Raw genomic sequence first — 16,199 nt, 5'->3', positions numbered from 1 at the left:
TGTTTTAAATTAATTTAATAATTATTAACATTCAATGGCGAATTATAAATGTGTCGGTATATAAATTATTTTAAATAAACATATAAATACTTTGACATTAAAATGTTAAAAAATAAATTATTAAAGAAATTTTACAGTATTATTAAATTTAAAATTATCAATGTGACAAATTTTTAACGTTGCATTGCTCGAACTTGTTCGGTAACTTCTTCCAGTAACACAGAACTTCTATCTATTGACTCCATTTGATATTCCAAATGGGTTACAATAAGTGCAAGTTTTTTCAAGTTTGTTTCTGCCATCTCTAATCCATGTTCTTGTTGCGCAAAACTTTTTGCAGCATGCATTAGAATCTGAAAAGAAAAGAGAAAAAAAAATAGAAAAAACAAAGAATCATGTTAAATGTAATCTCTTAATTATGAAAAATTTATTTTTCAACAAAATATTAATGATAACATTACTTCACTACTTTTTGAACCCCTTTGGATCTGTCTTGCAAGCGACGCAATATTATTGACATTAACTTGAACTCTATCTGCTAATCGCATTTTTGAATCAACAAATAAACTGCGTGCACTTGTACTCGATGCTGAAGCCATTCCGTATTGTTTTTCATTAATTCTGGGATAAATTTTGATATTAATGATATTCAATTGTGTTAATTCTATTTACATAAAACGGAATTATACAATTTCTTATGGCAATATTATTCCATAATTCGTAAAAGTTATCCAAAGTATAAATATATTCGAACGAAATTTTTATTTTTTAATTTATGTATTATAAGTATAATTTTTATTGTATGTATGACGCATAAATATATACGAATATTATAAATTATTCTTGTCCTTTACATTTGACAAACATCGTATATAGCGTACTATTACATTTATAAAAATTACTCGCGAATAGAGTATTGTTGTTTTTTTTTTCTTTTTTTCTTTCTTTCTTTCTTTTTTTTTTTTTTTTTTTTTTTTTTATCTATTTAAATTAAAATTGTTAAAAGATAAACACACTTATTCTGAATATCGCGTTATGTATGGTTATGTGATGCACTTTATATTACACTGATGTACGATCACATGTATATCAGTAGAGTGAATGCCAGTGTAGTGAAAAAGATGCGCTTCAGTAAGATATCGAATTTTTCTAGCCACGCTGTAAAAAAAAAAGTTGACATAAATATATTAATATTATTATAATATAGTGAATATGTAGAAAAAAAAAAAAATTGGAAAATTAAAATATTTCGTGAAATTTATTTATAAAACGATCATTTTCAAGTTCATTGGTTATCGTGTAAAATTAATTATTTGTTATTAGGTTATGTTTAGAAATCTTTTAATTTAAAAACAAAAAATTAGAATATATATCTTTGAAAAACGAGGTATTTGACAATTATTTTCGTGTCATTACAATCATATAAAAATATTAATTTGTAATGCTACATTTTTATCAGAAAATAATGATAAAGTTTAATAAAGTTTTTTTTTCGTTTTTTAAATTGTACTCTACAGACAAACACATGATATTGAAGAATCTGGAAACATGTCTAGTGATAATATTAATATAAAGGTAGAAATTGTAGATTATGAATGTAATCAAGCAGAGAATTGTAATGATATCACATTACTAGCACGTAAAATAAGAGAAAAGGAAGCATTTTCTCAGGAGGATTTAAATGTAATAAATTTCTTTTTTGTTACACAATTGTTTTATTTTATAAAAATGTGTCATTAATATTATAAATTTGTTCGTATTAATGTTTCTATTTAGCAATTACGTAATTTAAAAGTAAAATTAATACATGAAGTTCCACCGCAACATAAGGTCGAAATACGTTCAGGAACTCATGTACCTTCACGTGAAGAATTGGAACAGTTTATGGCATTAGCACCGTTAAAAAAAGGTTCCTTTTCGCCAGATGAGGATGATAAAATTGTTCATAATTGGAAAAAATTTTGTAAGGTAAGAAAGGATATGAAAGTGTTGATCAAATACATCATTACAAATCGCATGCAAAAATTTGTATGAATTTGTATTAATTTATCATACAATTTTTACGATATAACAGTTACACAATTGGAGTAAACGTAAATATAGAGCATTTTTAAGTCTGAGAGATGGCGATGGCAAGAAGTATACTTGTAAGAAGAAAGAAACAAAAAAATTTGCACAGTTTTTAGCAAATGGTTTACCAAATCGCACATTGTATAGCGTATACCATAGATTTAAAATTTTATATAGCTCACATTTAAATAGAAGGTAATATATATATATTTTTTTCTTTTCTTTTTCTTCCTTTTTTTTTTTTTTAATTTTTTTTTTTTAATATATCAAAATCACCAACATACCCAGTATTGATTTGCTAATGTAAAATAAATTATATAGAAAAAAATATTTCTCTACAGATATACACAAGAAGAGGATATTATGATATTAAATCATATCGATCACAATCCATTCCTCGATGAAAAACGGAAGTTTGTTGATTTAGCAAAGGTTTTAAATAGAAGTAGAGCGTCTGTTTGGCGACGTTACCGATTGTTAAAAAGAAGCAAAAATTCGAAGATGAAAAAATGAATTTGATAAAATATTAATGATATATGTTTAATTTTTTAAACTTAAAATAAAACTCTTATGAAATAATATCACGTATTGAATATTTTCAAAGACATAAATAAATAATATTTCAACACTTTCGTGAAAAAAGTGTATCTGTTTTTTTATTTGTAGTATCAAATATTTTCTTTCAAATAATATACATTGTATATACTTTTGAACCTAACAATCACAATTATATGTATCTGTCTTTTTAACAGATAAATTTATTTCGTTAAGTCTAATCTTTTTTAAAGTATTTTTTTATAGAAAAACAATACTATATATTTTAAAATGAATATGTCCTACTCTCTTATAAATCATTAACAAATTAGAATATTAATAAAAGATAAAGAGAAATTAAATATACTTTGTATTTCTTTTTTTTTTTCAAACAGCCTATTTTGCCATCATCATTACACAATTTTATTTACACAATTTTTTTTAGTTTTTTTAGTAGAAAGAATTCATTTGAAATATATATACACATATATATATATATATATATATATATATATATATATATATGTATGTATAATTATTAATTATAAGTTTTATAAATTTGCGAATGAAGATATTTACTTTACAATTAATTACAAAGAAATGAATTATTTTTGAATTATGAGTGTTACGCATCTAATGCACAATTGTGAAACATCATATGCATTATAAAATTTTTTGTTTGTATAGAAAATCCAAAACACATCTTTCTATTTTAGTTTTTAACATTATTTTTGATGAAATTGTATTTATAAAAAGCAATTAAAAGTTCTATTTTGTTATAAATAAAGTTCATTCAATGAAAATTATAATATTTAACAAAGATTATGGTTTTTCTGTATATCGTATAAAACATTTTGCATTACTAAATTTGTTTTCTTTTTCGTAGTTTTAAAAATATTATTTAAAATTTTTGTATATAGATCTGTTTACTTATTTTTAATACTGAACCGATATAGAGGGCTAGAATTAAAGGAATATTTATATTCTATATGAAAATCATATTACACACAAAATGATAATTCTAAAACATTTCAAATATTTACAAGTTTTTAGGCATTTAAAGTATAGATGAATAATAATATCAGTCTCTTCCCTAACATGTGTATTTGCAGAAATTAAAATAATGTTATTAATTTATGTTGAAAATAGATAGAATGTTCCCTGCCATGCTGTTTTTCTTGCAATAGATCAAATTAGTGCTTTGTGAATTTATGGATTAACTTGACTTTGTCAAGTTTATATGGACAATTTTTTTTTTTTAAGAATATATGTATAATTTATATTATACAAATATATACAGAAATAAATTTGTATAATATTAATATTGATCAAACATATTAGATTATGTACTTTCTATAACGAAGCACTAGTCCCAGCATCTTTAATACATGATGCAAATATTTAAACAAATGTTTTTATTATAAAAAAAAAGAGTTGGCTAAATATTTACAGTAAAGAGTATTCACGATAAAACAATATTTTTTCATGAAAAGAATAATAGTAGTGTTATTCCCATTGTGGGAACATTTATATATAGAGCCACAAATTTATTCTCGCATAAATATTTAGGTAAAATAAGTGTATTTCAGAGCACCGATTTTACTCTTTAGAACATCTGTCCTATCACAGTAAGTGATCTCACTGCAGATTGCACATTATTTACATGAATATGATGTGCAACAGCATGATGATGTTCATCTACAACCATTTCACCATATTGGACACGACATCGTTTTTGATGTGCAAATAAACTGCCACTATGACTATATGCAGCGCCACATGTTTTACAAACATAAGGTTTTTCACCAGAATGTGTATAAGTATGTTCTTTCAGAGTACTAAGACGCTTAAAAGCTTTGCCACACGTTTTGCAGAGATAATTTGCTTCACCCGTATGTCGTGTCAAATGTCTCCTAAATGCTGAACTCACAGCAAATGCTGCACTACAAACATGACATACAAAAGGTTTGTCCCCTGTATGAATACGAATATGATTTGCCAAACTAGTAGTTGTTGTAAATCCACTATTACATGTTTTGCATACATGTGGTTTCACTCCTGTATGAGTTCTCATATGGTATGTAAGCGATGAATTACTTGGGTATACCTTGCTACAAATATGACATAGATATTCTCGTGGCACTTTTTCCTTGGGTTTATGTGTCCTTTGATGAAGAACAAGGCGAGCTTGACTAGCACAAACTTTTCTACATATTTCACAAGTTACTGGTTCAGCTTTAGGCTTATGCATGGACACATGACGCCTAAGGCCTTTCTTAGTAGCCATAATTTTATCGCAATGTTGGCACTTGTATTCACCAGATCCATCTTCTTCACTATCTTCTTTTTTAACTGTTTCATTCTCTGGTAAAGTATTTGTTGTATCATTTGGAAAAGCATCGTCATCTGAATCAAATAATTTGTTATCATCTACTAAATTATCTAATAATCCATGGCCATGTTTTTCAGCATGTTTTTTCAATGTGTCTGGTCTGAAAAACCACTTTTTACATACTGTGCAAGAATACTTTTTATCCCCATGTACAAGAGCATGTCTTTTCAAATTTTTTAAGGAAGAACAATACTGATTACAGATTTCACATTTATATAATTCAGGAGCATTTTCAAATTCATCTGGTTCGTTTACTGTACCACTTTCATCCTCAGTATCATCTTCACACTTTGGTTCTTTTTTTGAATCTCCATCATCTTTTCGTTCGTCAGTATTTATCTGTTTAATCATATCATTTACTTTCTCTGTATGAGACTTCAAATGCCGTACAAGACTTTGAGACTTAGAGAAACAGGCATGACATAATTGGCAAGCATGAGGTTTAGATGCATGTATCTTTTTATGTTTTTCCATATTTTCTTGTTTATAAAACAATTTTAAACAAATATTACATTTGTGCTTTTTCTCATGGACAAGAGAATGTTTTTTTAAGCCTTTCTGTGTCGCATAACGCTTTAAACAAATTTTGCACTTGAACTTCAATTCTTCTGAATCTTGACTGTCGCTACTCGGATCATAATAATTATCATCTCCTTCATCTTCGCTGTAAGATTTGTTAGGCATTGATTTTGTTTTCCTCGTTGACGTACGTTTCTGTGGAGGTGCCACATCCTTTTCAATTCCCGTATCATCGGACACACGTTCATTTGGAAATTGTTCTTCTTCTTGTTGTTTAGAATTTTTTTCTGATTCTTTAGTAATATTCTGTTCTTCTTGAGGTTTATCATCTACATCCATTGTTTCATAAATATCGCATGTATCTACTTGCGAAGCAGATTCAATGGATGAATTTTGATTAATATTGCTTTCCGTAGTAGAACATTGTTCTTTACCGATCTCTTTGGGACCTTCAAATCCGATAGAACACATGAAGATTTTTTCATCTTGTATGTCGATTTCGGTAGTAGTAAGACTAGGTGTATTTGAAGTGTAAGTATTATTAGTATTATTGAAGTCTTGAGAATTTGATACTATTTGCATTTCTTCTTTTATAAAAGAATTGTCTTGCTCATTTGTTGTCTTTTTTGGTAGTTCAATGCATGAAGAAAAATCTGTTTGCGTACACGAATCCTGTAAAAATATAAAATATTTTTTTTTTTGAAATTAAATGTAAAATATAAATAAAAATTACATCATATATTTTGTTTACCATGACATTGCATTTTTCAGGTTTATTATAATACATTCGTAGTCTAGCATTGGAATGTTGACATTGTTGTCTAAATTCATGAGCAACACTTGCTTTATAAACACAAACATCGCAGATTAAAGATGGTAATCCATCTTGCTCGTGAATATCAATTGAACCACATACTTGAATTTTTTGTGGAAGATCTGAGAAATCATCTACCTCTTGATCGGTACAGAAAATAGGTGATAAATTGTTACTTTCTGTTAGACAGATTCTACATACTCTGTCCATATTAAGAGGCAAATTGAAATAACCCGAATTCATTGTCTTGCAGATATTTTGAATACTGATTAATCCAAAATTGTCTGTAAATATCATAAAACATGCTAACACCTTATTGCGATTATATCACAAATAAATAATTTTCTTGAATTAACAAAACTACTCAATACAGTATACATTATATAAAATAAAGCTTGTATTGAAATTTTAATTACAATTTAAATATCATCACATTATTTTTAATTGAAAGAAGATTATACAAAAATGATAAGATCAGAAAATCACTATAAACTTGACCTTTTTATAAATGTGTATATATATAGTTGTATATAAGTTGTACAATTAGTGTCATTTGATAAAATGGACAAATACAATTACTTTATAATCATACAATCATATAACCAAAAATATACATAAATAAATATATATATATACATACATATATATTATATATACATACATATATATTATATATACATACATATATATTATATATACATATACATATATATATATATAGATATATATATAGATATATAGATATTTAAATTAGAAACGCAAAATAATATATGCCGGTATTTTAATATAGGAAAAGCATTTTTGATAAAGAGTTGAAAGAATTAATGTGCAAAAATGAAAGGTTCTCAACCTTTGGATCCGTGATGCGTCGTTTGAACATGCCACGACGTTGAGTCCAATGCCTTCGGCAGTGATGCCCAGACGAAAGGAAAAGTAACACTTCGAAAACTCGAATACTTTTTGTTTCTCTCTCTCTCTCTCTCTTTCTCTTTTGTTTTTTTTTTTTCGCGATCCTTTTTGATATTAATCCATAGTATACGTGAATTTTCTCAATGCATATTAAAACACAGAATGTCTTCGTTCATTCTAATATCTTGCTTCTATCTTACGTTTTACTCGTGGCAATATACTCGAATACTTATTTATCCTTTGTCTAATGGCTTCTATCTACATATATGCCGCGAAACATTCGAGCAAATTAAGTTGAGAGCAATCTGAAAGGAAAGGTCTGAATAAAATATGGCTTATCGTGTATGGACAACGGAATGAAACTTCACTCATATACATTGCGTTCAACCGAATCGATGTATATTCTCTAGGGATACACGAATGGCGTTCGAACATCTTTTAATCGGTGTTTTTTATTAAAAGAAAAAAGAAAATTATATATATATATGTATATGTATATGTGTATGTGTGTATGTATATGTATGCATATATATATATATATATATATATCAAATATTGTTTCATTTTTTTCATTGTCCTACTCATACATACATCACGCAATTATCAATAGATAATTTTATTTATTTCTACTAGATACACTCTTCCGAATAACAAAATATTTATTGTATTTAATTATCTACAGAATTATTGTAAAACATATATCAATTTCAAGATAACTACGTTGATAACCGAGGAATATTTTAGTTGGTATTATTTATCTCGAATCGTAACTCGAAAAATTTAGTGATCCAAATGGTAGCTCCGAAAAAGTATCCAATGAAATTCAAAGTTATCGACCAATCTACGTTCAAGATGATTTTAAATAACAACGTAGTTCGATATATCGAACTAAAAAGTGATATTTCTTTGCATTCAAATTTATAGGTCTTTAAGTTGGCTCGAGATTTTTTTTCTGAATAAGAAACGAGAGAGAAAGAGAAAGAGGGAGAGAGAGAGAGAGAGAATGAAAAAAAAATTTCTTTGATACTTCTCATAAATATATATATATATATATATATATATATATATATATATATATATTCCGTGTATGATCTTATTTTTTGGTGATAACTCAAAGCGATCTATCGATCCTCGTATTATAGATAAATCAGAAGGGGAAAAAAAAAAGAAAAAAAAAGAAAGGAAAAAGAAGAAAAAAATCAAGAAACTCAATTTTCCATCGAGAAACGAAAATTATTGTATCTATCTATAGTAATTCGTAATAATAGTCACTTTTGTCAATCCAATAAAAAATCACTGATTTATTGCTTTTAATTTGCCTGAATCAGTCTTATCTTCTTGAAAAGTATTTGTAGTTGAATTATCATTCGATTATTAAATATCGCCACCGAGAGATCGGATATTAAATCAATCATAAATTCATGCGCACGCTTATTGTTAACTCCATGCGTTTAACTGGAATCTAGTTCGAAAAAAAAAAGAAAAAAAAAAAGAAAAAAGAAAGAAAAAAAAAATAAAGAAAAAAAAAAGAAGAAGAAGAAGAAAATAGAGACAAGATAGAAAAAAACGTGAAAGATCAAATATATGCGCTAGTATAGAAGTAGCAGACTTCTTGAATAAACACACCGGGTATGTCATCTATTTCTTAACAACTCTTAGGTACATATGATCGGTATGATCTTTTAGTAGTCCTCGTATCTATCTACCTGTCAAATGAAGATGTAAATGAGAAAGAATGAGTGTGTGAAGTTTAAAAGACTCTTTTTAACATACGGTAATGCAATCGATGCAATTTATCCGATTAACTCGGAAAATTAGGCAAAGGTAGAAAGAAACCTTTCAAGTGATTGAGAGAGTTCTAGTATCTATCGGTTAAATACAGTTATGGCTCTTCGTAAAGTAAAAGGAAATTTCGAACGAATGTTCGACAAAAATTTGACGGATTTAGTGCGTGGCATTAGAAATAACAAAGAGAACGAGGTAAATTTATTTTTTTTTTTCTACATTTTAAAAATATCCTTATCCCTTTTGTTTTGTTTCGTTTTCTTTTTTTTTTTCTTTTTTTATTTTTTTTTTTATTTTTTTTATTATAACAAGAAAAAAGGAACACGTAACTTAACCTAACTTTGTAAAATATACTTTTATCTAAAATAAGTTTCATTTGGATTTATAATCTTACATTATTGTGATAGGCAAAATATATTGCACAATGTATAGAAGAAATCAAACAAGAATTGCGCCAGGATAATATTGCAGTAAAGGCAAATGCAGTTGCTAAGTTAACATATGTAAGTGTGGGGGAGGGAGGTTTTATATGCTAATTTTAACTATCATTTTATCTCTAACAAGATAATTATGTTATTTTCCATTTAAATCTATAGTACATCTTACTAATATTATTTACATTTCTATAGTTGCAAATGTTAGGATATGACATTAGTTGGGCTGGATTTAATATAATTGAGGTCATGTCATCTGCCAAATTCACTTATAAACGTATAGGATATTTAGCTGGTAGTCAAAGCTTCCATGCAGATACAGAGGTATGATTTTTATTTAATTGCTTGACATATAAATAGTTTGGGATATATGATTCGTTTTAAGATCGCATAAGAATAATTTATAAATTTTTACTTTATAAACTTTTAATTTATAGATTTAAGAATAATTTCTAAATTACAGCTTTTGATGTTGACCACAAACATGATACGCAAAGATTTAAATAGTCAAAATCAATATGATGCTGGATTGGCTCTTAGTGGTTTATCTTGCTTTATAAGTCCAGATCTGGCACGTGATTTAGTTAATGACATAATGACTTTGTTAACATCTACAAAGCCATATTTACGCAAGAAAGCAGTTTTAATGATGTACAAGGTGTTCTTGCGATTTCCAGAAGCATTAAGGCCTGCTTTTCCTAGATTGAAAGAAAAACTTGAAGATCCAGACAGTGGCGTACAGTCTGCAGCTGTCAATGTAGTTTGTGAGTTGGCAAGAAAGAATCCAAAAAATTATTTAAGTTTGGCACCTGTTTTTTTCAAATTAATGACAACATCGACTAACAATTGGATGCTCATAAAAATCATCAAATTGGTAAGTCTATTTTGTAATATTACATCGATCGATCAATTAAACACAGAAAGATTAAGTATTGATACAAAAACATAAGAGCTGTTATCAATCAATGAATGCATATATACATATACCATTTTTAAATTCGAGCCTAGTAATGTTGATCTTATTTCACATGCTCAGTTCTCCACTATAACACTGATTGAGCCGAAAATGGGTCGGCGACTTACTCAACCACTAATTGACCTGATTTCAAGGTTTTTTACTAGTTGATTACTTTGATATAAAAAAAAAAAAGCATTGATAATTTAGATCAAATAGTAGTAGTAAAAACATGGTAGAAGTATACAAGTATTTTCATTATTCATTTTACTCTGTGTTGTCTATAAATGATTTATAGAATGTTATATATACATATATATATACATATATATTGTTTGTCATTACATATCATTTAGACTGCAACTTAAAATTATATTTACAGTTTGGCGCATTGACACCTCTAGAACCTAGGCTTGGCAAAAAGCTAATAGAACCCCTTACCAATTTGATACACAGGTATTTAACGTGTTTATATTGATATTTCCCCTTCCCCCCACATATATCTCAACAATTGTAGATTTTATCATAGCAAGTAAAATAGTTCTATGTGTTATATAAATGTGTACATGTTTGTCTCAGTTACTTTATAGCTGGTATTATAACAAGGATTATTAAAATAAATTATTAATAAGTTATTAATATCATTAATAAAATTATCTTTATTATTATTTTTAGTACATCTGCTATGTCTTTGCTGTATGAGTGCATCAACACTGTAATAGCTGTATTAATTTCTATATCATCTGGTATGCCAAATCATTCAGATTCAATACAACTGTGTGTGCAGAAATTAAGAATATTAATAGAGGATTCGGATCAAAATTTAAAGTACTTGGGCTTGTTAGCAATGTCAAAAATATTAAGGACACATCCTAAAAGTGTACAAGCTCATAAAGATCTTATTATGCAATGTCTCGATGACAAAGATGAAAGTATAAGATTGCGTGCCTTGGATTTATTATATGGAATGGTATCAAAAAAGAATTTAATGGAAATAGTTAAAAAATTAATGGTGCATATGGACAAAGCTGAAGGCACTACATACAGAGATGAATTACTTTCAAAGATCATACAAATCTGTTCTCAAAATAATTACCAATTTATAACATATTTTGAATGGTAAATTATTAATATATTTTATGATAATAATAAAACGAAATATATACATATAATGTTACAATATACAAATATAAGTTTTAATGTTCAATAATTAATAAAATATACATATATATATATATATAAACTTTGTATTTATAGGTACATATCTGTATTGGTGGAACTCACACGAATGGAAGGCACCAAGCATGGACCATTAGTAGCCACTCAATTACTTGATGTAGCGATCCGGGTACAAGCTATACGTAAATATGCAGTTCACCAATGTGCCTTACTGCTTGAAAATTCATATCTTTTAACTGGTCAACCACGAGCTACTATGTCTGAAGTTTTATATGCAGCTGCTTGGATATGTGGAGAATTTTCTAGGTAATACATTAAATATATACCATAATTATTTTCATTAAATGATAATAATTTAAATGGAAAATTTGTAATATTAACAGTGAACTAGAAGATCCTTTGGCGACATTACAATCAATGTTGCGATCGCAAGCATCCAGTTTGCCAGGACATATTCAAGCAGTTTATGTGCATAATATTTTAAAACTTGCTGCAGCAATATTATATAAAGCAGAGAAAGAAGGTGACAATGAAACGATGGAACAAGTAAGTTATACCACGATTCATTTATATCAAGTATTATTATTCTATTATTTTCTTTTTCTTTTTTTATATATACATATATATATATATATATATATATATATATATATATATATATATATATTAAATCATTTTATACTATTGAATTATTATATCTAGATATAAACAATAATATTATCGATATATTTATAGTCTTTTTTTTATTTTACAGATTTTTGCATTGAAAGATAAAATAGCGGCATTTGTGTGCAGTGGTGACTTAGAGGTTCAAGAGAGATCTAGTTCTGCATTGGTTTTATTTGAATGCTTGAAAGAAAATCCTGGCTTGGCTGAAGAATTAATGGAAGCCTTTGAAGGTGAACTTAATCCTGTCGCTCCTAAAGCTCAAAGAAAGGTAAAAATAATATATTATTTATTTTTGAAAAAAAAAAAAAAAAAGATTACGAATATCTCTTTAAAATAATTAATTTTTTAATATATATATATATTTAGGTACCTATACCTGATGATTTAGATCTAGATTCGTGGATCAATGATCCACCCTCGGAAAGCTCTGATTCCGAGGATATGGACATGAATGAAATCTTTGTGAAATCAGAAAAGTCTAATAATTCTTTCATGAAACGAGAAACTAACGAACCAACGGTAGAAGAACTTCAAAAAAGAAGAGAGGCTAGAAAATTGGAACAGCAAAATAATCCTCATTATTTGAAAGGATCATTTAAGAATTCCACATCATATCATAATTCAACAAATTTTTATGAAGACTTTGAGAACATTCCAGTTACTGAATTAGACATACCAGTGTCACTAAAAATATCGAATTATTCTAATTCTAGTAAATATCACAATATGAGTGTGGATAATAATTACAAGAGACATAAAAAACATGGCAAGAAAAAGAAATCGAAAAAAAGTAAATATATATATATATATTCTTTCTCTTTATACATTAATGTTATACAACTGTATTATTGTAAATCTCGATTAAGATACATTGTATTATTATTTTTTTGCATTTTATTATTATCATTATTTTTTTTTCTTTTTAATTTTTTGTTAGATAAACAATCAGCATCAGAAGATGAAAGGGAAGAAGATTATCCTACACAAGTTATAAATACAGGTATTGGTGAACTTCCACCAGGGGCAGAAATAAGTGATAGCGATGATTATGATATGATCGATGCAAATGATCCACATCGAGCTTTAAATATTGATTTAGACATGCCTTTGCGGGAGGACGAAAGATTACCGGTTTTGGAACACAGAGTAGTAGAGAATAGTCCAAATCAGAAAGTTACAGAGGTAAAGACAATAAAAAAAGATAAGGTAATTACTTCTCTCCTTTTTTATATATAATGTAGATATATATATATATATATATATATATATATATATATATATATGTATATATATATATTACATACGATGTGTGTAGGAGAGAAAATATATATCTTATTTATATTAATAGGGTCATAGAAAAACAAAAAGAAAGAGTAAATGTGTTCAAGAAAAACAGGCTGATAATCAAATAAGTATGACTGATATGTGGTTAGAAGATAATACTGAAGAAGCAGGTTCTTCCTCTATTCAAGATTACACAGAAGTGAATAGTAAAAAAAATGTAGATATACGAAAAGATAGTAAGAGAAAAAAATCTAAGAATCAGGAGAAACATAAAAAGGTGAAGGAAGTTGATACCAAACATAAAAAATCAAAAAAATCAAAAAGTAAGAAAGAGAAGAAGTCGTCGGATTATGAAGAAACAGCTGGTATATCTACGCCCTCCAAAGAAATATTGCCAGAGTTAAGGAATGACTTAGTTATTACTGAAAATAGTTTGAATTCTATTCAACCATTGATCGCGTATGATGAATTATCTAAGAATAAAACTATTTCTATGATGTATGAATTAAAGCAAATTGCAGATGACACTAGTAAAATAATTGTATCAATACTCATTACTAATATAGGTCAAAAGCTCGTAAAAGAAATAAGGTTCGATATTACGGATACGTCAACATTGAAATTAATGAAAAATGTGAGTATTTTATTTTGTTTTATTTTATTTATTTATTTATTTATTTTTTTTTTTTTCTTATGACAACAGATTACTTGTAGCATTTTGTTTGATCGAAATTTGATTTCTTGTTTTTGCCTTTTTACTCTTATAGAATGGCGATGAATATGGAATGAAATTGCCATTCCAACTACCTCCACAATCCAGTAAAGAAACTCAATTTACCATATTAATATCCGATGTAACGTTCGCTCAAAAATTGAGAGGGACATTGACGTATATGCTTGAAAATATGGAAGGAACAATTCAAGAAAAACTCGACTTTACTATAAATTTATCGTGTAGTAAATTTATGATTGGACATTTGTCTCATAAAGATATATTAACGGAGTTGCTTAAAAGTGGTCAACTAGTATCTAGAATAAAAAAAGAAATCGTCCCGTCTCAGGAATTTAATGCAGTTTTAAATACTGTCTGTTGCAAATGCAATCTCACACTCGTGGAACAAATAAATAATACCGCATCTTTGTATGGTCATTCGTTGAAAGGACATCATGTGTGCCTTTTATTAAAATATAATGTAAGTATAACGATATAATATACGATAGATATATATTGATGATTATTTCGTTCTGATTTTTTGCGCTTAATATTTATTTATATGTTTTAGAAATCGACAGGTAATTTGTTGATCGAAGGTAAAGGTGACAATAATTCTCTCCTGTCAGGAATTGCGGAAGAGATATCAAGGCTTCTGACATAAAAGAAAGTGTATCTATGTTTTAAAAAAAAAAAAAATCTAATGATTCCTATCATTCATTACAGTCATATTCAACAAACCTTTACATTCAGCGAAGAAATATTTTCCAGAATCTGTTATGTATGAGATAATGATTATAGGAAACTCGCCTGCTAATTCATTAATCATTACATATTTTTAGATGGAGTTCTTATCTAAGCACTGTATAATTTAGATCATAAAATTTGTTAAATATACATACATATATAAGAGTTATACATATGTATACATATATACATGGATAAATACATACAATATACATGTATATGTGGGTTATCAGGATTCTAAACAAACAAACAAACAAACAAACAAAAAAAAAACAAAAAAAAAAAAGAAAAAAGAAAGAAAAGAAAAAGAAAAAAAAAAAGAGAGAGAAACATTTATTCACAAATTAAAAAGACATCGATACAAAAAGTAGGGAATAATTGAAATAAATTTATATTATTTCGGAGTCGCCTACTTTTTGTGCTGCTGCCTCGTTTTATAGAATAAATTTATTTTAAAAATTCGAAGAAGAGAAAAAAGATTAAAAAAAAAGAAAAAAAAAAAAAAGAAAAAAAATGGAAAGAAAACATTTGGTATCTTGTAAAAACTATAAGATATCATCTCTATCGTCTATATTGTCATGTTACATCTCATTTATGAGAATGTGTATAAATATAATAATATTATTTAGTGGCGATAACTATACCATTTCTGCATGCGATATTACGTTTATAATAATATTATAATAATTAATATTTTCATATACATCTAAATCACATCTTAAACAATTTATATTAAAATGTAAGTGAAAAGAAAAAAAACAATGTAAATAGCTTTGTGCCTGTAATCTATGCTTACAAAAATTATTTTATTGGTCGGAAATCTCTTTAAATTTGATTTAATATAATAACGAAATGTTTCATATTAATCATCATTTAACATAGAATCAGAATGCATGATACAAAAGATTTAATAACATCTTAATATTTCATCCAAAGAAAGATGGGGAGCCTTCCTGAATAAAATTATGACTGCACTCGCGTTTTATCATTGCATTTACGTATCGTCTGCTTATAATAATTGTGACTTTATTTTTTTCGTGATTTCATTTTAAATGAAATCATGTTTCATTGTGGACGTTGTAAAAAAAGTAACTAAATCATTAGAACAATATCGAGAAACGAGAAAAATTAAATATAATTATGTTTGTAACGTCCCCCCTCTCAAGAACTAATTACACGTGCAATTATCTAATATA

General features: G+C 27.1%; 4 protein-coding genes across 11 annotated transcripts; 2 read left to right on the top strand and 2 right to left on the bottom strand.

The window, feature by feature from the left end:
- Positions 1 to 87: 87 nt before the first annotated feature.
- On the bottom strand, positions 88 to 1,185 carry LOC124954863 (BLOC-1-related complex subunit 7). Of its 2 annotated transcripts, XM_047508465.1 has the most exons (3): positions 1,017 to 1,185; positions 462 to 621; positions 88 to 353 (listed from the first exon to the last, which is right to left on the bottom strand). In XM_047508465.1, exons 2-3 carry the CDS (start codon positions 597 to 599, stop codon positions 174 to 176), a joined length of 318 nt encoding a protein of 105 aa, XP_047364421.1. In that variant the 5' UTR covers positions 600 to 621; positions 1,017 to 1,185; the 3' UTR covers positions 88 to 173. The 2 variants fall into 2 exon arrangements, with proteins under 2 accessions (XP_047364421.1, XP_047364413.1); XM_047508457.1 differs by having other exon boundaries at positions 462 to 1,170.
- LOC124954857 lies at positions 978 to 2,917 on the top strand. 2 transcript variants are annotated; one of them, XM_047508444.1, is made up of 5 exons: positions 978 to 1,131; positions 1,518 to 1,683; positions 1,777 to 1,968; positions 2,075 to 2,265; positions 2,412 to 2,917. In XM_047508444.1, exons 2-5 carry the CDS (start codon positions 1,549 to 1,551, stop codon positions 2,581 to 2,583), a joined length of 690 nt encoding a protein of 229 aa, XP_047364400.1. In that variant the 5' UTR covers positions 978 to 1,131; positions 1,518 to 1,548; the 3' UTR covers positions 2,584 to 2,917. The 2 variants fall into 2 exon arrangements, with proteins under 2 accessions (XP_047364400.1, XP_047364389.1); XM_047508433.1 differs by lacking the exon at positions 978 to 1,131 and adding an exon at positions 1,138 to 1,387.
- Positions 2,918 to 3,803: 886 nt separating this feature from the next.
- On the bottom strand, positions 3,804 to 7,971 carry LOC124954801 (zinc finger protein 879-like). Of its 4 annotated transcripts, none has more exons than XM_047508281.1 (4): positions 7,830 to 7,971; positions 7,180 to 7,543; positions 6,267 to 6,613; positions 3,804 to 6,187 (listed from the first exon to the last, which is right to left on the bottom strand). In XM_047508281.1, exons 3-4 carry the CDS (start codon positions 6,570 to 6,572, stop codon positions 4,211 to 4,213), a joined length of 2,283 nt encoding a protein of 760 aa, XP_047364237.1. In that variant the 5' UTR covers positions 6,573 to 6,613; positions 7,180 to 7,543; positions 7,830 to 7,971; the 3' UTR covers positions 3,804 to 4,210. The 4 variants fall into 4 exon arrangements, with proteins under 4 accessions (XP_047364237.1, XP_047364255.1, XP_047364247.1 ...); XM_047508299.1 differs by lacking the exon at positions 7,830 to 7,971 and adding an exon at positions 7,607 to 7,789; XM_047508291.1 differs by lacking the exon at positions 7,830 to 7,971 and adding an exon at positions 7,615 to 7,789.
- Positions 7,972 to 8,418: 447 nt separating this feature from the next.
- Positions 8,419 to 16,199, top strand: LOC124954793 (AP-3 complex subunit delta-1). 3 transcript variants are annotated; one of them, XM_047508255.1, is made up of 14 exons: positions 8,419 to 9,218; positions 9,431 to 9,526; positions 9,653 to 9,781; positions 9,921 to 10,331; positions 10,494 to 10,567; positions 11,088 to 11,531; positions 11,670 to 11,897; positions 11,975 to 12,137; positions 12,346 to 12,528; positions 12,627 to 13,050; positions 13,198 to 13,466; positions 13,609 to 14,178; positions 14,312 to 14,737; positions 14,828 to 16,199. In XM_047508255.1, exons 1-14 carry the CDS (start codon positions 9,123 to 9,125, stop codon positions 14,918 to 14,920), a joined length of 3,606 nt encoding a protein of 1,201 aa, XP_047364211.1. In that variant the 5' UTR covers positions 8,419 to 9,122; the 3' UTR covers positions 14,921 to 16,199. The 3 variants fall into 3 exon arrangements, with proteins under 3 accessions (XP_047364211.1, XP_047364201.1, XP_047364221.1); XM_047508245.1 differs by lacking the exon at positions 10,494 to 10,567 and adding an exon at positions 10,795 to 10,868 and having other exon boundaries at positions 8,423 to 9,218; XM_047508265.1 differs by lacking the exon at positions 10,494 to 10,567 and adding an exon at positions 10,795 to 10,868 and having other exon boundaries at positions 8,427 to 8,867.

Source organism: Vespa velutina, chromosome 1 (genome assembly GCF_912470025.1).
Source record: "Vespa velutina chromosome 1, iVesVel2.1, whole genome shotgun sequence".
Classification (NCBI taxonomy): Eukaryota; Metazoa; Arthropoda; class Insecta; order Hymenoptera; family Vespidae; genus Vespa; species Vespa velutina.
The sequence above is the reverse complement of the archived record's forward strand: the minus strand, read 5'-3'. Positions and strand labels throughout refer to the sequence as shown.

Excerpts from the sequence above, each read along its gene's own strand:
- LOC124954801 (XM_047508281.1), bottom strand. The coding sequence starts at position 6,572 with ATGAATTCGGGTTATTTCAATTTGCCTCTTAATATGGACAGAGTATGT. Across the intron at positions 6,188-6,266 it reads CTGAAAAATGCAATGTCATG|GATTCGTGTACGCAAACAGA; the intron begins GTAAACAAAATA and ends ATATTTTTACAG.
- LOC124954857 (XM_047508444.1), top strand. The coding sequence starts at position 1,549 with ATGTCTAGTGATAATATTAATATAAAGGTAGAAATTGTAGATTATGAA. Across the intron at positions 1,684-1,776 it reads TTTCTCAGGAGGATTTAAAT|CAATTACGTAATTTAAAAGT; the intron begins GTAATAAATTTC and ends GTTTCTATTTAG. Across the intron at positions 2,266-2,411 it reads AGCTCACATTTAAATAGAAG|ATATACACAAGAAGAGGATA; the intron begins GTAATATATATA and ends ATTTCTCTACAG.
- LOC124954793 (XM_047508255.1), top strand. The coding sequence starts at position 9,123 with ATGGCTCTTCGTAAAGTAAAAGGAAATTTCGAACGAATGTTCGACAAA. Across the intron at positions 9,527-9,652 it reads CAGTTGCTAAGTTAACATAT|TTGCAAATGTTAGGATATGA; the intron begins GTAAGTGTGGGG and ends ACATTTCTATAG. Across the intron at positions 10,332-10,493 it reads TCATAAAAATCATCAAATTG|TTCTCCACTATAACACTGAT; the intron begins GTAAGTCTATTT and ends TCACATGCTCAG.
- LOC124954863 (XM_047508465.1), bottom strand. The coding sequence starts at position 599 with ATGGCTTCAGCATCGAGTACAAGTGCACGCAGTTTATTTGTTGATTCA. Across the intron at positions 354-461 it reads GGGGTTCAAAAAGTAGTGAA|ATTCTAATGCATGCTGCAAA; the intron begins GTAATGTTATCA and ends TTTTCTTTTCAG.